The 20,014-nt window shown below is 41.6% G+C and overlaps 1 protein-coding gene across 11 annotated transcripts in view; it reads right to left on the bottom strand.

The window, feature by feature from the left end:
* Window positions 1-457: 457 nt before the first annotated feature.
* The window catches only part of FAM110B (family with sequence similarity 110 member B), a 109,493-nt gene continuing 89,936 nt past the window's right edge, over window positions 458-20,014 (bottom strand). For all 11 annotated transcript variants that reach the window (XM_080581191.1, XM_080581181.1, XM_080581182.1 and 8 more), the window contains 2 exons: window positions 17,531-17,597; window positions 458-4,165 (listed from right to left, as the gene is read on the bottom strand). In XM_080581191.1, coding sequence (XP_080437317.1) covers window positions 2,748-3,860 — 1,113 coding nt within the window. In that variant the 5' untranslated portion in view covers window positions 3,861-4,165; window positions 17,531-17,597 and the 3' untranslated portion in view covers window positions 458-2,747. The remainder of the gene's footprint in view (window positions 4,166-17,530; window positions 17,598-20,014) is intronic.

Below are 20,014 nucleotides of genomic sequence, written 5' to 3'. Positions count from 1 at the left end.
TCTGCTTCTTCAAAGCCTTGCAGAATTTCTGCAATAGATCTTTTCTTGCGATTTCTATTGCTGCAGCATCATCAGAGTTGCAAGTACGGCTGACTGAGGAAGCCTGGGTCCTGTAAAATCTTATTCACATGCCTATCCTTAAGAAGCAAGGACTGTGGGGTTGGACTCTCATTGAGCTGTGTCAGAGGTGCTTCTTAAGAGCCTGGGTGAGGAAATGTTCTCTTACAGACAGCTTACAAGCCTAAACCCTTGTGGCATTAGAAGGAAATGAATTTGGCTTCTCAGAGACCGCGGCTTCAGAGCAAACCTTGGGAAACAAGTCCAGAATACTAGCATATGCGCTAATCCATTTTTCTCCTGACAAAGGCTTCTTTATTGATGTTTCTGGCTGACAACAGTTGAGATAAGTGTTTTAAGAATGATGATAAACATGCTAAGAGAGAACAATGTGAGTGCATTTTTATTTCAGTATTCACTTCTTTATTTCACTGCTGTACAGCTGCATTACACTTGGCTTTAATCCCTTCAGCATTATTTTCCTTGGCGAAATAGTCACTGAACTGAGTAGAATCTACTATTGGAAAAATATGCTTGAAAAACCAGCCTGATGTCAATGCCAACTGAAAGCTATGGAGCTTAAAATGTCACAAGTGTGCCCGTAGCCGAAATGCCTATCTCCTCATTTTTTTTGACCAAACTAGGAATGTTATAGTCTTAGGTTGTGAAGCCAACTGTACAAAGCATAGAGTAGCCTACTGAAACTGAAAAATCATTTGGAAAGCAATTTTATAAAAGGATGTAGGGTAATTCCACAGGCAACAACTGACTGCATCGCTCTACTGTTAGTCTTGCCTGCGTTAACTGTGGCTATAGGTAAGAAGCTGGGCTATAGACTTCTTACAGAAAGGGTATAACCCAACTTTGTAAAACATCTTTAATAGTCAAATATATAAATAAGCACTGCTGAGGAATAACTCAGAAGACTGTGGTGATTCATTATGAACAGATGCTATAAACAGGAGCAGTAACATTGCTAGGTAAAGAAGCAGCAAGCTATTTTAGGAGTCCTGAAGAATCTCTTCTAGTTCTTCAGATGGATCATGCTGCTACAGTTACTTTATAAAAAAAAATGTATTCTGAAAAGCACTTTTAGGAAGAAAACCTAACTGGGACTATTTTACTGGAACTATTATTTAACCAAGACCTTCTACAGCACTAAAACACACTGAAATTGAGTTCCCGATACAGTTTGAGAATGGGAGGGGTCAAAAAATGAACAAAAAACCCACCATACCTGCACCAGGAGCTATTTATTAGCATAACACTCTTCCTTTTAAAGATTTCATAACAACTGAAGTATATACAAAGTCTTACAGCATTTACACAATAAAAAAAGTTTCCTATTAGCTGATGAAGTATAAGGTAGTGCTGCAATTTACTTCGAAGCATGTATACAATAATAATGAAGCAGACCACTGTACTTTCAACTTCTCCGCTACCACACCACAACTGCCAGTTGAAATGACAGTTAATTAAACCACTGGGAAGACACAGATTGTCAAAAGATTTGTAACAGGTTGACTTGCAGCACTAACCATCATAAGGAGGAAAAAAAAAAAAGAAAGCTACATACTGTCATGTTTCTACACTTTTCTAGAGCTGTAACAAACTTTCACAGCCTTAGATATAACATATGCAAGACAACATAATCACAAATTTTCAGATATAGTTCAGCTACTGAGTGTATTTACTTCTGAATAGGAGGCGTTATATTGATATGGCTGTGTGTTTCCATTTTTATTCATTAACTGTTCGAATAGGTCTACAAAAAAAAATTAAAAGACAGCATGGAGTTTGTAGTCATGATGTGTTCGACTAATAAAGGCATTCAATATCAGCTATAGGATCTAATCATTCCTGTCAAAAGTTTAAGACCAGGAATCTTAGAGTTAAAACCAAACCCACAAAATCCCCCACCTTCAACGTTTTTGTTTGTTGACTCCAACCCTCTTTAAACTTTTACCAACAGGGTAATACAAAATCATTACAATACTTACACCGAACCAAACGTAAGACTCATTTCGTTTACGAAAGGTCAAGCAGATTCACGAGACCGCTTCAGTTGTAAAACTGAGGGTGCTTTATCTAGAAACGGAAACCTTTACTTAACAGTCCCTCACCACAGGTAGGGATATATATTTTAGCAAAGAACAGAGCATCCTTTGCCTTTCAGAGACAGTTTTACAGGTGCCAATAAGCCACTTTCTACAAGAGATAAGGCTGCTTTGACTATTGTTGTATGTCTAAACCTCTTATTTTGTCCAAATTTGCCCCACCCCCCAAAGGGATTCTACTTCAGCTTTGAAGCCAGTAACGTCAGTTGACAATATCCGTATTAAGACAAAAAGTGACATATAAAATCCACAAGGAACCACATAAATACCAAAGAAGTCATATAACCTTTCCATGTAAACACTTTGATTATACTGAAGCCCTAATTAGATTCTTGTCTTAAACTTTTGGCAGATAATGTGTATGCTTAGCCAGGCTTTGCAGTTGGTTATTGTTCAAGTGGAAGCCAGGTCAGTTCACATGTTGACAGGCATGCAACTTGGAAACATTGCACAACAAGCAACACAAAGAGATTTGAGAAGTGTACAAGACTTCAAGTAGACTTCACAACCCTTCACAACTGAATATTCACAGACAAAGATACAGTCCTTGCTTTTTCTACTGTGGATTTTCTCTCACACATGGGACACTTTCTGTGACTCTCTAGCTTGCTTGATGCTATATAACCACTTGATGATTCTGGCATTCCTTTCAATTGCAGAAATACCATATGGCACACGGTCATTGGCACTGTCATCATTTCTAAGGTCACTGTTGCTGTCCTGAGACTGTTCACAGTCTGAGCTAATCATGCTTGCACTGCGAAAGTTGAGGGATATAATATCAGAGTTAGCCCTTGCAAAGTTTTCCATCCCAAGGTTTTCAAGCTCTTCAGGATCCAGTCCGCAGTAGTTAAAGAATCGTTCAACGTCTGCGTCGACACGAAAGTATCTGTCGCTTAAGTCTGATTTTGACCGCTGCAGGGAGGGTCTTCTACTAACTCCGCATCCAGACTCGACAGCCTCGATCTCTGGGGACTTCAGGGTGGCAATGGCAGCGATTTTGGGTTTTGGAGGAAGAGGTGGGGCTGAACTACTGCAGGGTATTGCTTTTAAGGGCTTTGCGCTAGTTACTTTCCTAATGTCTGAGGAACTGTGAGAGACATGCAAGAAAGTCTCTGCCGACTGATCTAGGAGCCTTCTGCTGACGTTGGAGCTGCTCTCCTGCGGGCTGCTGCGGCCCTGCGTGGGGTAAACCTTCAGAGACTCGGCGAACGAGTGTCGGTTCAGTTCCGTCGAATCGGCTCTGTGGGGAGGCCAGTTTCGGGGACCGTGCTTGTGCCCTGAACCGGAGCTGGAGCCCTCGGAGCTGTTGATGATGTTCTTCAAAATCTCCAGCTTCAGGTTTTCTCTCTGGACGCCGCTCTCGGTCTTGGCATTGTTGCTGAAGACTTTCAAGGTGGGGCTCCCCAGCGCTCGCTTGGCCACGGGACAAACCGGCGGCTTCACCAGCACCGCCGGCTTCACGGGCTCCTGCTTGGCGTTGATGACCTCCTGGCTTTTGACGTACTTGGCCTTGTCGGCTTCCAGCCTCTCCACCGCGCTCAGTCTTTTGGGGTTAGGCTCCGCCTGCCTGCGAAAGTAGTCTGGTCCTTTGTTCAGGATGCGGAGAGGGACGGCGGACGTGAAAGTCACGGCAGGGCTGACCGGCTTCACCATGCTACCTGTCGGTAGTGTTTCTGTAGGCATGTTTGGTGGTCTTTCCCCCGCAGCCGTTTTGGATTCTTCTCTGGGATCTCCTAAATGCACGGTGTAGAAACATGTACATTAAGCACAATGAATAGCCGATGAATCCCGGGATCTGAGCGTTAGCAGCAGCGCCTCCTCATCTCACAGCTCATTAAATAACGCTGCGCTTCTCTTTTAAAGGCAGCCTTTGTACCGCCAGGCCACCAGACGCAAGCCCGCGTTAGTCTGCTCCGCTGCCTCCTTTCTTCTCGCTGAAAGACGTGGGAGTCTCGCCGCTCCCTTTGTGCTCCGCTACAGGCAGCGATCTGAAAGGCAGAAGGACCAACCACACGTTAGCAGGAGCGCCTGACATCAGAGCGATAGCAACAGCCGACCGACCCTCCTCTCCCGGCCCTCCTCTCCCGGGCCGCAGCGAGCACGGGGAGGTGGCGCTGGGTGGGTGCCCCTCTGCCAGCACCCAAGGGCCCGGCGGGGGGAACGCTCCCTCGGCACCCCCAGCGTGGTCCCAGCACGCCCGCGCTGCGGAAGGCAGGGGAAGGAAACCCCAGCCCCGCCACCACCCACTTCTGCAGGCAGACAGGGGAAGGGGATGCCAAGCATGGCAGGGCAGGGGGTTAGACCCGCGGGGCAGAGGGTTAGACCCATCCGCCTCCCGAAGATGGGTGAAAGAGCGCTTCCGAGCTGCTAGCCTTGGCTTTGACCAGTTGATTTCTCTACCCATTTTCTCTCAAGCTCCTGATCAGCAATATACTCTGTATATCCCACAACTTCAGTGCTTTCCTTTTTTTTTTTTTTTTGGTTAAAAGCTCCAGAAAATGAGCTGGTCTAAAGAGCAGCAACCCTGTGGACAAGTGACTTTTTAACTGCAGGGTACACGCTTCATCATTAAGCTACCAAGAAACCAACAACCACAAAGTAGGAATCATAGAACCATTAAGGTTGGAAGAGACCTTTTCTTCAAGATCTCGCTAAAGCCCCATATTGCAGCTTTGAAGCCTGTTTGAACATCGGTCCCCACAGCATGGGTGCTCCAGCAATGAAGCAAGGATTTCCAGCTTCTGGTCATCAACTTACAGGCCAAACAGAGGGAAAAATACAAATAAAATTAAAAAATAAAAAAAAGCTTTGTTCTAAGAAAGATTTTGGAGCATGTAAAACATTCTGACTGGGCTTGAAGGAGAAGAACTTGTGTTCACGTTTGGATACAATTGTTCAAGCTTTCTACGAAGCACGGATTCCCAGCAAAGTTTACCTCAATTTAAATCCTTTTACGTTTCTATCACTGTATTGTCACAACAATCTGAAATGCAACAGCATGGATGACAGGACAAGTGCTGTAACAATTTTTCCCACATGAGGCACCGAAGGGCACTTATCAAGGAATCTACTTTTCAAGCAGTGATTTAGCTAATGGGTCTCATTTGTTTTATTACTGCCCCATTAATCTATGCTGTCCTTTTTAATATCCCATTTCTGCTACTATTGCGTTCTTCAGGGAGAGAAGGAAAAGCTGCTACTGCTTCTCCACTCATCCTGAGGTGCTCGAAGCAGCAGCCTTCCTGGTGATGACCTGCTTTCACGTACATTGCCATGCTCCCTGTGCTCATCCAGCAGCATCCAACTTACTAAAATAGGATATGCCATCAGGATCCTGTTTGGACCAACAAGAAAACCACCCCCACATCCCACAACAGAACCCTTGAATTCCAGCTAAAGGTATATTAACAGTAAAAGAAAGCAGCCTCAAGTACTTACTCCCAGAAATACATGATACATACATTGAATATTCCCTCTAAATCACTCAAGGTCAAGGCAAGGAAATCAAATACATAAATGCTATAACGAGATTACAGAAAAAAAGCTGAGCTTTCTCCTGAAGGCTCACTGTCACAAGCATTCTTCAAATACAAACTAACATATTTAGGTGGGTGATAAACCAGACACGCATTCGGTGCAATTGAAAGGGTAGTGAAATGTTAATTAAGCTTCCCTTTCAATGTTGTTTTATAAATCCTAGTGCTAACTCCTCAGCAGTTTGACTTCCTGAATTTTAACTAAGTCTTTCTGAAAAAGAAAAAGCTCTCTTTCCTCATTTGAATCAACATATTTATCGGTACTATTTTGAAATTAAGCATCGAATCTCCAAATGCTCTGAAGGCAATTCCAGCACGCATCTGCTCATACACATTTCCATTCCATACACACAAATCAAATCTTTCCACGTCGCCAGCTCAGAGCTTGACAGCTAAGTGCTTGTAAAAATACCCGATCGGTGTGTGCACTTGATGCTCATGTGCAGAAACCTAATATATGAGAGAACATAGGCCTTGTCAGGAGGGAAAAAGAAAAACACCACCAAAAAAGACTCAGAGCCATAATTCCACATACTATAACAACGATGTTACCCATCTAAGTTAATACCACTTAAATAAGAGACAACTCTGCATTTCCTCCTTGGACATTGCCATCGAAGGTCTCAGTGGTTTAATAACTTCCTCACTCATGACAGCCCTAGATGATGCCAGCCAGCATTGCTCAGAGGGCTAAGCATCCACCAACACCACACTTAAAAGGAAGAAAGAAGAAGAAGAAGAAAAAAATCCCACTGTGCATGCATGTTCACCCGAGGGAACAAAAGTGCTTTTTCATAAGCACTTATGGGGCCAAGTTCCTCGAAGTCACTGGAAATATGCTGTGACTGGAGATGAGCTTCAGGCACCCTACAAAGAAAAGCAAAGGGCTCTGGGGGACCGAGGGCAGAGATGCTTACCAGAGCTGGTAACAGCCAGGGGGTTATGTGGCCAGCCACAGAGGCTTTCTACCTGTGGAGCCACTGGTAAAAATTAAGGCAGATACAGCTACAAAAGAAAGATTAAAGTGCATTGTGTTAAAGTGTGTTGTTTAAATTTTCCTGAGGTACTGCATTTAAATATCACAGGCAAGTTTATTCAGTATTCTCATCTCAGAGCGCTAGAAATTATTAACCAGACACCATCAGAAAAGCAGGTGGGATGAAAGAGGGGTGGGATGGATACAAGTGTAAATGAAACAACCTCTCCTGCCTGCGCTGTGATGGCTGCAGCCTAATTCTGCTGCTAATCGGCAAAGCTAGTGCAATGCCTATCAGCCCCTCTGCTGTCCATCGGCACCTGAAACACAGCAGCGACACTACAAGAGCCTTGTTACCTATAAATTTCATCACTAATGAAAAACGCTGAGCAGCAGCAGTACAGTGTAGTCCTAGGAAGACTAAATTGTGCCACTTAAGTTTCCAGTTGTGAAAACCATCACTGCAGCAACGGAGGTGAAAATGGCTTTCTGGCGGCTTAAACTCCAGAGAAACTCATCGCTTAGCCATCTGAATTGCCTGTTGTGGACAGAACAACAGTACCAGTTTTGCACTACAGAAATTCAATGGCAAATTTTCACTCCCAGAAAATGCATGAGATATACTTAGGGACCTAAGTGATGATCCTTTTATTCTATTTTGTTTACATCCAGATGTCTATTCTGTAGGTGCATTTCGTCCTGCAGACTGGGTTGTGTTTTTCACGATTTGCTCCAGATTTCCATTATTGTTCTTCTATATAAAAATCACTATACTTAAGAGATCATTTAAAAAAAATGAAAACTTATGCACCCGTTCAAACATGGCTCATTTTAATACTATGCATGCACAGATAAAAGCTTAAAGTTCATACTAACTGACCTCTTCTAACATTAGCTACTCTTGCAGAACTGCTCAGCAGAATACAAAACATACAAAGGGGTTGAGGGTTTTTGTTTTTTTTAAAGCTACATTTTCAGCCAGGCACTTTGATTCAGGATTCCTTTGTGGCAAAGGCAGAGATCCAAAGCACTTACTCATTCTAGGCATCATGCTCTAATCACTCTTAGGTCTGCAATATGTTTGTCAGGTATTCACATTTAAGTAACAGACTCACTATCTGCATGATTTAGGGGGAAACAATACAGTTGAGAGAAGCAATAGCTACATGACTAACAGTAACTACAAACAAATTCTCTATAAAATATTCTTCCCTTGATTTAAAGTCAACACAGTAGGAGAAAAACTATGCAAAAACTTTGGAATTACAGTTCCATGTGTATTAAATATACATTTTTTAAAATATAAAAGAAATTTATGAAGTGGTCACACTGACAAGTATTTATTTGTATACCTATTATTTTATTAATGTATAACAATCAAGTTTATTTTCTCTCATACCTAAAACTACATTCTAAACACAAATCGAATGATGCTATCTGACAGCAAACACTGCACTTCTCTCCCTGCTCCTGTGTTGCCTTGTAGCTCCTATAACTTGGCCAGATTTCAGCCAGCCTTTGCCTAAAAGTCTATTCTGAAAACCATCACATATTTTAGCAATATTCAAGTTGCAGCACAGCATCAAAAAACAACAGTGAAAGTATGGCTTAAATGACATCAGTGGAATTTTTACTCTTGACTTCAGTGAGGACACAGCTTCATCCGACAATGCCGTGCTGAAGCTGATGCTCTTAATTCATCCCTCTGGGACAGTGGATGAGGGGATTGTACAGGAGGTAGGATGAAGCACAGTGAATAAATATAACAAAGGTTGACAGCCTTTCCTCTGCTTTCCTTGATATTTAAAGGCCCGTGTCAATTTTGTTTTCCAGATGGTAAAATATAACTACCACAGTCTCAAGATGCACCATAAACATCACAAATTCAAGTGTAAGTAACCAACAAGTGATCTCAATAGGGCTCAAGGAAATCACAAAACAAAGTTTGCAAAGGAACATAGTACACAGATGACAAATAACAGGCTCTGCTAATGACTAGGTGCACTTTAGAGTTGAAAGTCCCATTACGAAGATGCTCCTTTGTTAATAGTTCCTATAAAGCCTATGAAGACTTCACTGAGAATAACTTGCTACAGTCTATGTACTAGGATATACTAATGTGTATGCCTGAAATGAATTTAAGTTCTTCTGTGGATGATTGTCACATTAAGCCTCACATGTCTATCTTATGTTAATAAGTTTAAAAATACGAGCTAAGTCTAAATAAACTAGGCTTACATTGAAATAAAATAATCCACATCCAGAATGGCAACAGGTATTACATTTTTGAAATCAATTTTAGATAAACATGTGCATGGGTGTAGACTTGGTCTCAGTTAACATTAGCTGTCAAGATAAAGCATGAGGAGATTAAAAGATCTTTGAGATCTACCATGACCCAAAATACAAATCAATGTGCTCCCCTTTGGGAACATGAAACAGAGAACAACAAGTGAAGAGCAGTATCTGTTCAAGGAGTTAAAGCCTTGGAAAGGTCACAAATATGGTGTACACTGGCCTAAAAGTGGGAGTGGCACAGTTATTATAGAAGTGGGAGTCACAGAATCATTAAGGTTGGAAAAGACCTCCAAGATCATCTGGTCCAGCCATCCCCCTACCACCAATGTCGCCCACTAAGCCATGTCCCCAAGCACCGCGTCCAACCTTTCCTTGAACACCCCCAGGGATGGTGACACCACCATCTCCCTGGGCAACCCGTTCCAATGCCTGACTGCTCTTTCTGAGAAGAAATGTCTCTTCATTTCCAACCTAAACCTCCACGGGTACAACTTGAGGCCATTCCCTCTAGTCCTATCACTAGTTCCCTGTGAGAAGAGGCCTACCTGCAGCTCCCCACAGCTTCCTTTCATGTAGTTGTAGAGAGCAGTAAGGTCTCCCCTGAGCTTCCTCTTCTCCAGACTAAACCCCAGTTCCCTCAGCTGTTCCTCACAGTTCCAGAAACTGGTGGAAGTTTCCACCAATTGAAAAGATAACAACTTTGGAAAAGGCTACCACTTTGCACTGATGATATATTACATTCAATCAAAAAAACCCTTAAACGCTTGCAACTATCATCAATTTTCTACTACTTTGCACAGGTGAACTGTACAATAGCTTGATATTTACACTAATTCAGCTCTGCTCTTGCATTACACTCAATGACATCCATTAATGCTGCATGCTAAACATGACTGTGAAGTGCTTTCAGGCTGTAAGTTTGTATGAGAAAAAATTCCTGTAACATAAAACTCTCCATAGACAATACTACAATCACTTGACACACTTTCTGTTTCAGCGTGCAGTTAAAACTATGAGGCTTAAAACCGGATGCTGACATAACGAGAAATGCTAACTTCGTTGTGTGGAAATCCATAGAGGTATAAATGTCTGGAAAGTGCCTTGGTGGCTTTACTTGCATTCTGCCTCTGTACAGTATGCTCAGTGCTCATGGGGAGCTGGATAGAGATGCCTCTTTGAAATAAAAGTCTTCAGAAATTATTTTGCTGCTTCTTAGTTCTGAAATTTAGTGCTGTTACGTTATTTTTTTACCCAGTAGCCACAATCCACTATCAGTGATACTTACTTCTGGGTAAATTCTGTCCAAACATGAAAACTCTGATTTCTTTAAACAGGTGCAGACAGCTGCACAAATACACAAGAAAATTCAGAAACGAAATTTCCCTTTCTTCCAACTAGATAGTACAAAAAATGCAACTTATCTTATTATTTAGAGAGATACTACATGCTGTGTTTGTAAAAGCAGGAACGGAAATCAATTCTGTTTTCTCTGGACCCCTGTGCTGCTTACAACATACCGCACTCTCAAATAATTTCAGCCTCTCATTTAAAAATACTTCAGGAGAAGGCCTAAAAAGTATAAGGAATGCAATGTAACTTATTATATTTGTAGCTCTGGCTTTTTGTGGATACTTCTACTTTAGTGCATATTTTATCAGAATATTTCTCTAAAACCCCTTGCAAAGCTTTAGGTGACACCCTTACCACTCCTTCATCAGCCAGTCTCAATGGTCCCAAGTACAAGCCCCAAGTATCTTAATTCTGCTCCTCTCCAGGACTGCTGCATTTAAACTTATGCCTTCCTCCTTACAACCACCTCACAGCCCTCTATTTTGGTTTCCTGGCCCCCATACAATTTGCCCAGGATCATCTCTGTACTTTTAGAAACGAACACAACCACTTTTGTTGAAGAACACTTGGCTCCGGTGCCTCGCAGCATTTCGGAGTTCATCAGATGCCAAGACAGGTCCCAGCGGTTTGGTCCCTCTTCTCGGAGAGAAGCAGAGTGAACCCTTATTTTCTCTCCTTCATCACCTCTTCAAACAATTTCCCCCTTTCACCATCCCATTTTTGCAAGATGCAGTAACTCCCGTTCTGCTCTGGTTAAAGCAGCAGTGCTATCTACTACTCTCCTTTCTTCTCCTCCATCAGTAGGAACAGCCAGCACCTCAGGTCTCCTTGCCCCTGGCAGCTGACCTTCACAGCCACGCTTGGAGTTGGTATCCTGGAAAACCATTTATTTTTCTAGCAGTAACATTTCAGATGTGGAACACAAATAATTAATTGGCCAGCTTTGTGTGTCATCGCTGCACACTGGGAGGAAACAGAGGGAGGCCGAACAACAAAGCATTTTTAATTAAGAAGCTGAAGAAAAATGTTTTGAACGGAACACTTCATATTAATTCACATCTCAGATCTGCGGTAATTCCTAACAAGTCCATTTTGAGAGCGAGCAGTATTTTAAGCTACCCAAACTTCTGAGGTTTCTGTACATCACAGGTTCAGCATAAATCAGGTGCAAGTGCAAATTCAGTATAAATCACAGGCAACTGAAGAAGGAAAATCAGCATCTTCTATCTGCAAAAATGTGAAAATAGAGCAAAAAAAGCACCCTTGTTCCAGCATTACCACACAGATACAGTGCCTCGCTAGCAGGGCTGGCAGGCTCCGTACATCAGTCACCTGCATAAGCAGTAATCGGGTAGTCGGGAAACAGCTCGGTATCTTCTGAAGAGTGGTGCGCCACCAAAAAAATGATTACCATTAACTCGGGATGGAACATATATTTTGCTAACTATTTCCAACTTGTAGTCTCATTTTTCACCATTTAAGTGACAGCAGTATTCATAAATTCTTGGCTAGCTGATACTTAGACTCGAGACACCTGCTCCTCTGACAGAAATTTTTTGCTCAAGCCAAAAATGAGAATCACTTCTGAGCTCTTCCAACCCCATCTAGATCCTAACACCAAATGGGGTCAAAACCTGGACACCGTCCCCATCTCCCACACCGGACTTCCACAGAAAGGGGCTGTGAGAAGGCTGGAAGCAACAAGCACATGCAGGCCCAGCGGGATGCTCAGGGCACAGGCCCGTGGGCATGCCCTGCTCCCACCTGCCACTCAGCATGGGTGCAGCCCTATTATTTATATTAATGGGCACGCACACAGCTAACTAAGCCAGATGGATAATTCCCAAGCTGTAGAGGAACCAGGGATTTCCTTGCCTCTCCTTGCCCGTTCATACTGCCTTACCCAGCAGGTACCTTCTGAGTATGCTGCAGGCCCCAGAAATGCAGCTGGGGATAAGCAGGATGACACAAGAAGCACTTCTGCCTCTCCTTCATTTGGAGTGCAGACTGGAAGTCAACTTCCACAGCAAATGAATAAACTAGTACAAAATGCACGTAGAGACAGACCCTTATCCAGCACTTCTGTTCAAAGTTTTCCACTAAAAGACAAATTTGCAAGCTTTAAGTTACAAAAAGAATGACAAAGCCCACACAGGGTACTTGGTGAGGCAACTTGGTTAATGACCCTACTCCAGCATAATTAAATAATTTCTAGGAAGTAGGATGGCTCCAGCTGAAATAGGAAGAGTCACCCAAGTGCCAAGCGGGTTCTTCCTCGGCAGGTGGAAGAGGAGTGGAAGCTGGACTTGCCCCAGTTTGGGGACTGGGGAATTGATCCAGTCTCCCACTTCTCAGAAGCGTGCAGTAACCAGTGATCTCATGGTCACAAATGGCCAGCAGCTGCTACTGCTATGTCATTTTTGTGGGAAAAAAAGAACAGTTTACCAGACTCTGTCATAAAAGGCCTCAAACCCTGAAATCTCTAGTTGCCATGTTTAGGCTATATTTATTGAGAAAGTTTTCCAAAACAGTTCACAATGAGAAATATACTGAAGGAACATAATATCGTAACTACAAACATGTTTTATTTAAAAACAATAAAGCCACAATGAAAATAGCTGCAGTTAAGCATTCTCTTGCAGTTACTAACACTGTAAAACTCCAGAAATGTTAAAGTACGTGAAGATCCAGAGTAAACAAATACAGCCCAGAAGAGAAACAATCCTAACAATTTATGCTGTGAAAAAAGATACCACAACGAGCTCTTATAAATGGAAAAAATATATCAGACTTAAAATTTCCTTTCCTTTAGTAGTCAGAGATTTAATTAGTAAGAACTTTTAAAAATACTTAAACTTTCAAAACTAAGCTGAATAGCTTCTTTCTGAAGTTTCTTACTGTTTATGAAAACATATTTGAAAGAAACAGTGCACAAGTATATGGAGAATTTCTCATAATACTTACAAATTTTTACAGGTAAGAAACCAGAAAGTCACATAGATTACACAGTTATATATTTTCTTTCTAAGTCTAACGGCTTGTTGTTACCTTACTATACAGAAAATTCTTTTTAGTAAACGCCATACACAAATACAACCATTTCACCCTTTAAAACACAGAAAATGAATATCTTCTATTACAAATCTAGAAGACGACCTTTAATAAAGTAGTTGGGGTCTGGAGTGAGATAATCTTTAAGCTCCCATCCAACCAGAGCCATTCTGTGATTCTACGTAGTACACTAGGCGCGATTAAAAATTGGGTATGCTGAAAAAAATATCATTAGAAAAATGACAATGTTCACCCAGAGGAGTACAACAGAGTGGCCCAGTTCTGACAACTGAGGACTTTCAGTCACTTTGCTGATTAGCTGTGGGGTGTTGTTTGTCAAGTCTTTGTACTAAACATCATTTCTGTAACATGACATATTGCTGCAGTAAGGTCAGCATGGCTATTTAAAAATAATTTCTACACCATAATTGTCCTGGGCTAACCATTTATAAACATTCAGACTTTAAATACACGAAATAGTGCCCATTTATTTTTTCTTAAATAAACAAACTCTAAAAGTTTTGACTAAGTAAAAACAAATCTCTCTTTTTTTTTTTTTAGCATGTGTGGTGGTGTTTTTTTTTTAAGCACCCAATTTACAACAGTGTTCCAGGGCACTGCAACCTTCAGAGTGACTCAGTGAATGGTATCTTTTATTTTTGACTGGTACAGCTATGTTTTCTCTAGATAAGAGGACATTTTCCCATACCACAGCACAGTTCATTCCTTTTTCTTCCAGCCTCAATTCTAAACATACATGGCGTTGGAAGACAAGAAAGAAAATCAAAGGAGTGCATAGCTCTACATCTGCATATTTAAGATTTGTTTAAGCACATGGTTAAACATACCAATTTTGGCTCTGGAACACAATACAATTTAGGTCTTCGGTGTTATTCTAAGATGTTGCAATCAATATGATATAGCTGTATAACCCTACACAAGTACTATATTGTACATGCATGGCATGACTGCACATTTGTGTAACTCCTTAGACTATACCAGATGCATTTACTGTAGCTGCTAGAATACATTGAGTACATTTCCTATTACCGACATTTAATGTAATGACTCTTCACTAAAATGGTGCACTTAAACAGCTGAATTTATGAAGTCAGAAATGCCCAGGGTCTTCTTATTAAATGGTTTTCAGCATATCTGAGGACCCTGATGAAGTTACAGTTATGACAGAAATTCTTCCTGAACACATCTTCTGAGACACCATAAAAATCACACCGTCTTAAAGCAAATAAAGTCTGTGTTGAGTCATCGTGACCAGGGCATTTAATAAAGTGAAGAGGGAGGCAGCAGAGGGAGGGTTGAGGCATCCCATCTCCAATTAAAAAACATAACAAAACAAACACACAAAAAAATGGGAATTGGGAGTGTGGGGACGGGCACAAGAAGCAGGAAATGGTAAGAAAAGTCAGAGGAGAAATGCAGTTATTAGGAAAAGAGCAGAGAATAGGTGATGGGCACAGAGATAGTGGAACCAAAAGAGTGAGCTGGGAAGAAAAAGATTATAAGGACATTGAGGGATTACAGGAAAAAAGGAAGACACGCTTCAAGTGCTCTTCCTCATCACCCCTGGCTCAACTCCTATGTTCCACATGGGGAACAGAGATGTCTAAGGGTGCAGGGGAGAAGTGCAGACCACGTTAGGGCTGCAGCCAGGAGACACATCCCTCTCCTGCAACCTCCATGCCTGGGACAGGTCACCCATTGAGCCTGATGGGTTGGCAAGGAGGAACTGGCAGCAGGAAGGTTAGCAGAAGGAGGTGACAGAAGGAGACCAGCCTTTGAGCCCTGTATGTTTTCAGGAGGAAAAACAACGGAGGAAATCCAATCAACCAGAAACACCTGCCAGACCATAAAACAAGTGCAGAGGTTTGCAGTAGGTTTCCTAGCAAAGCCAGTTCTTCCTTTTGGCGCTGCTTCAGCTGGCTTTCACGTGCTGTCGGCTGCTGCAGTGCCAATACAAGCAACAGACTTGCCCTTGGCAAGTCCTGAAGCTAGGATCACTGTTGACCCTCTCTACAGAAGTGCCTTGGACCACTGCTTACATAGACTGACTTGTTATTTCTCTACTCGTATCCCCCCAGAGTACTTCATCATTGCCTACATACCTGTCCTTCTCTCGCAGCTGTGATACACGGCCATCTTAATAGTTCCCCTCTCTCCAGTAAGCAAAACAAATTCTCCGAACAGGACTGAATATGATTGCCCAGAGTAACAGAGGAAATTTGATTCCAGCCTAGAAATTGGATACAAGTCTCCTGAGTTCTAAGCTAATGCTTTACCCTGATAAATTGGTATCTCTTTATAGAGGTGAATAGCAGCGAACTTTGAGTAGGTGGATCTAGCGAAACCAAACTTCAAAATCCGAAGGCCAAACCCCCTAAGCCAAAAGAATTATGGGATGCTGCAATCAAGATGCTGAGCCTCAGGTGAGGAGATGCAGTGCCAGCTGTTTCACCTGCCTGTCCTTGCCACATAAAGGTAACCGTTCTCAGCCAGACCACCATCCCTGCCACTGCCAGCCTCTCTAGCAGAGGGGACGCCCCTTGCTCACCAGCACCAGAGTGTCACTAATCTGGGCAGCCTGCTCTGGGTGCCCTGCTTGAGCAGGGGGCTGGACCAGATGGCCTCCAAAGGTCCCTTCCAGACTCAGCCATCCTGCGATTCTGACCTGCACTGGTCTCCACACATCCTTTAAAAGCAAAAAAAATTAGGAGGGCTGGCTGTGTCACTGTATGCAGGACCAAATGCTGTCATTATCATAAATCACAGATTCCATCTTTCACACTTCAGAATGTGCGCTATGTCTCCCACACAGTTACAGACCTCCCAGAGCATCTGTATGAACACCAAACATTGAGTCCATTCTCTAAGACAGTGGAAATAAATTCCCTACAGCGTGGCATCATGAAGGTAAAAACCTGAAATGTGATGATGGAATCGGTGCAGGTTAGCTTCTAACTACAAAAAATGAAACAGAACAATTACAAAGCTTTGAATGTTCCTCATGTCAGTCCTTGCAGCAGCTATAACAGCTTTGCCGTTTTTAATTTCAGACCACAACATATCTGGAATTTCACATTCTGAATTTTCTCAGCTGACAGAAATCGGTTTTGGGATTATTTCAACATTCTGGGAACTGATTTTTACCCCTATATTAGCCATCCATATTCTCAGACCTAACACTTTAATCTAAAATAAAACCAGCAGTGATAATTGTTAATTTAAGACCCCACGCGATGCAAATTTCTATTCTGGAGCCAAATACGGTGATTGGAAACAGATGAACATAAAATGCCTTCTACTGAGTGGAGTTAAAACTAAGTATTAGTGAAGCGTGTTGCTAATTTGATGCATCAGAAATTGATTACTGATTTCTTCTTTGCCACAAAGAAATGCTGAAAGTGCTCTACTAGCCTTTCGAGAATTGCATGATCATGGGTATGAAGCGCCATGCTCATATAACTGCTGTCTCCCTGGGTTTCAGCTGGTTTCCATGTACTAACTGAGCACAAAGCTACTCAATATACAACATGCTTTCCATTATTTCCGATATTGGATTTTCCCCCTTTTGTTTAGCAGCTTTTAAGACTAAGTTAAAGATTTTAACATTTAATACTCATCTTCTGCTCCAACCTTGAAATCAGGCTCAGTGCGTTGTGGACAGACTCAGGGATGTTTAAGCTTTCCTCTGGTTTTGAGCACATATGTAGTTACCAGATAAATTACAGAAGGCTCTGGAGCACTAAGGTTACAAGGGATTGCTTATGCTGAAAGTCTCTGTTATGAAACAGAGCCTACTGAACTGGAAAACCGTAACCAAAGTACAGGTTGGGAATAAAGAAGGACAAAACACTGGGAGCTACTTGATTATCTTGAGAGAGGATTCTGCCATGTTGACATGTCCGTCACTATGTGACTGAGGCTAACAAAAATAAACCTTGATATTTCTTCAATAGTACTAATGAATCCACCAACTCAATCAATTAGTAAAGGTCAAGAAAGAGAGATTCATTACCAGAACACACCTCCCAGGACAGCAGAGGAGGACAAAGAAAAGTGCCTCTGGAGCTGCCGTCCTTCTATCAACCCCTGGATAACAATAGGTATTTTAATTCAAAGGGTACCTGTAAAAGTGCAAGGCCAAGCTCTTGTCCAGGCTCTGAATGGTAGGCTGTAATGCTCCAGGGGGCTCTGGAAAAAAAATAAAAAAGAAAAATAGTATGAAAAAAGCAGTTTAAAAAAGGAAAAAGACCAGAAATATGGCAGTGGCATACAGATCAACTGGAGGATGTGGAAACGAAGCACCAAGGCTGGTCCATGCCACTAGAAGGGAAGGAAAGCAACATGCCACCAGAGCAACCAAAACTATTCACATGAAAGACAAAATATGTGATGAAGGCAACATGGCTGCACACTGCTACAAGTTGTGCAATTATAACTAATTAAAAAGACATTTGGGAAACCTCAGATCATAAAGTCACATATGCCACAGTATCTCCGGTGCAAGACTGAGATGTAGCCATACTGCGGATAAATGTATAAATGCAAACAGGGCCAAATTTCAAAACAGAATTTAGTATTCACAGATGAAGGGCAACATAAAATTGCACATTTTAAGTTCTTGTTATTGATTAACAAACACTTTTTTTTTTTTTTTTTTTACCATTTCCAGATGAAGAAGGGAAGAAATAATGGTAAAAAACAAACAAACAAACAACAACAACGAAGCTATTTCCCTGAAATAGCTTTAGCAGGGCATGGAATCAGTGTCAGCTACCCTGGTGGTGTTTGTCTGAGGAAAACTATCAATATTTCAATGTACTTTGCAGAAGCTGCTAGTTGATTTTGACATGGAAATATGGACCCTACAATAATGATCTGTTTTTAAGTGACCTCCAATATTTACAGTCAAGTTCAAAGAGTTTCACTTCATATTGATTATCATCTTTTTCTCTCCAACATTATTCAGTAGTATTTTGGATTTATATCAGTTATTAAAATGCATGCAAAAAAAATCACAACCTTTGTATTTTGTGTCACCTGCTAAACGTTTGTAAATATCTCCACATTTTGAGATTATAGTCCTGTAATTAAGTATTTGTATACACAAAAGTCAAGAGAAAAAAGAAATCAGTGTATTAATTTTGACAGAAGAACAGTTCTGCAGAAGAATGCAGCCTTCTTCCCAAGCAGAAGTGTGTTGGTTTGAGTTTAGTTGAGTTCATGGTAATTTGCCGGTCCTGAACATGTAAAAACACAGACATGCTGTAAGGGCAAGCACCAAAGAGTATCCTTCTCATATCAATATATACACTTTTTTATTGATAGAAATATATATGGCTTACTCTAATACTAGTAATTCAAATGGACTTGAGAACTATTACAGAGATAGTAGTGATACACAGAAATAAAGCCCTTCAAAATACTGGCAAGACTTTCTATCATTTCCTCAAAAAACGTAACGCTTATTTTAGATCATTATTTCGAATAGCAACAGGGATCAACACATTTATGATGTGAGTGTCAGTGTGAGCTATATAGCTGAGCATGCTCTTACTTTGTGAACAGCAGTGTATACTGTTTCAAAGATGTGTGGCCTACTGAATCTCCTAAGTGCTAGAAAAAGAGGTCATGATAATAAAAAGTGCAAGTATTAATACTGGAGAAGCTCTCGTACAGTGGATTGTCATAATTCTCTGGTTCCACAGTAAACATCCTCCTCCACGTCTCAAGGGTTTTTTGAGAGGATATGCATTAAACTGTGAAATTACTAGGAAGGGACACGCCACATGGGCTTCACTGAACTTGGATCTGGACCCAGGATAGCAATGAAAGAGAAAGATATACAAACAAAACCCACACAGATTAATGTTCTGTGGAGCTTTTAAGCACATTACTGGTTTCAACATTCATGATATGGAACGAAACACCAACGACTCCATTTAGCAGCCACAAAAGGAATGTACGGTGACAAAACTGTTAATAAATAGAATAATATGGAGTCATTCAGCTCACGAAATACAGATAAAAGGCACAAAATTCAATTAAGTAGTTTATACAAAGCATGTTTCTAATGGCTTATACACACACATTATCTACATTATAAACATTCAACCATGTAAACTATTGTACTGCATTGCCACAAGGGCTCTTTGTACCATTCCCAGTCAGAAAGCGTATTTCCAAATAGAAACCTAAATATTATGCAAGTTCTTCAATCAACACCGCAGCACAATGCTCCCCAACCTACAAGGGCCATCCACAAACGGGACCAACCATGAAGATCTACCTTGCGCAACCATCTAGGGGGGCTTGGGTGCCTCCACCAGCCAGGTGTGAGAGCAGGCAGAAGAGCAAATCCTCTGGCAGGTGGCAGTGGATTTTGTAGGTGCAGGAATGAACAGCCCAAGGCGGAACTATACATTAAGTTCACTGCTTGAAGTGGACGTATTGTTTTGGTAACAGATCTCCTCCAACACTCTATCAGTCCAACACAGTGCCCTTCAGTGACACACTTCACAAAAACTTCTTTATCTACCCAACATCCTTAACACAGCTGAGAGGGACTAGGTACACTATTTTATACGTTTACAAATGTGCAACTGCAA

Source organism: Anser brachyrhynchus (assembly GCF_964034855.1).
Source record: "Anser brachyrhynchus genome assembly, chromosome: 2".
Taxonomy (NCBI): Eukaryota; Metazoa; Chordata; class Aves; order Anseriformes; family Anatidae; genus Anser; species Anser brachyrhynchus.
The sequence above is the reverse complement of the archived record's forward strand: the minus strand, read 5'-3'. Positions and strand labels throughout refer to the sequence as shown.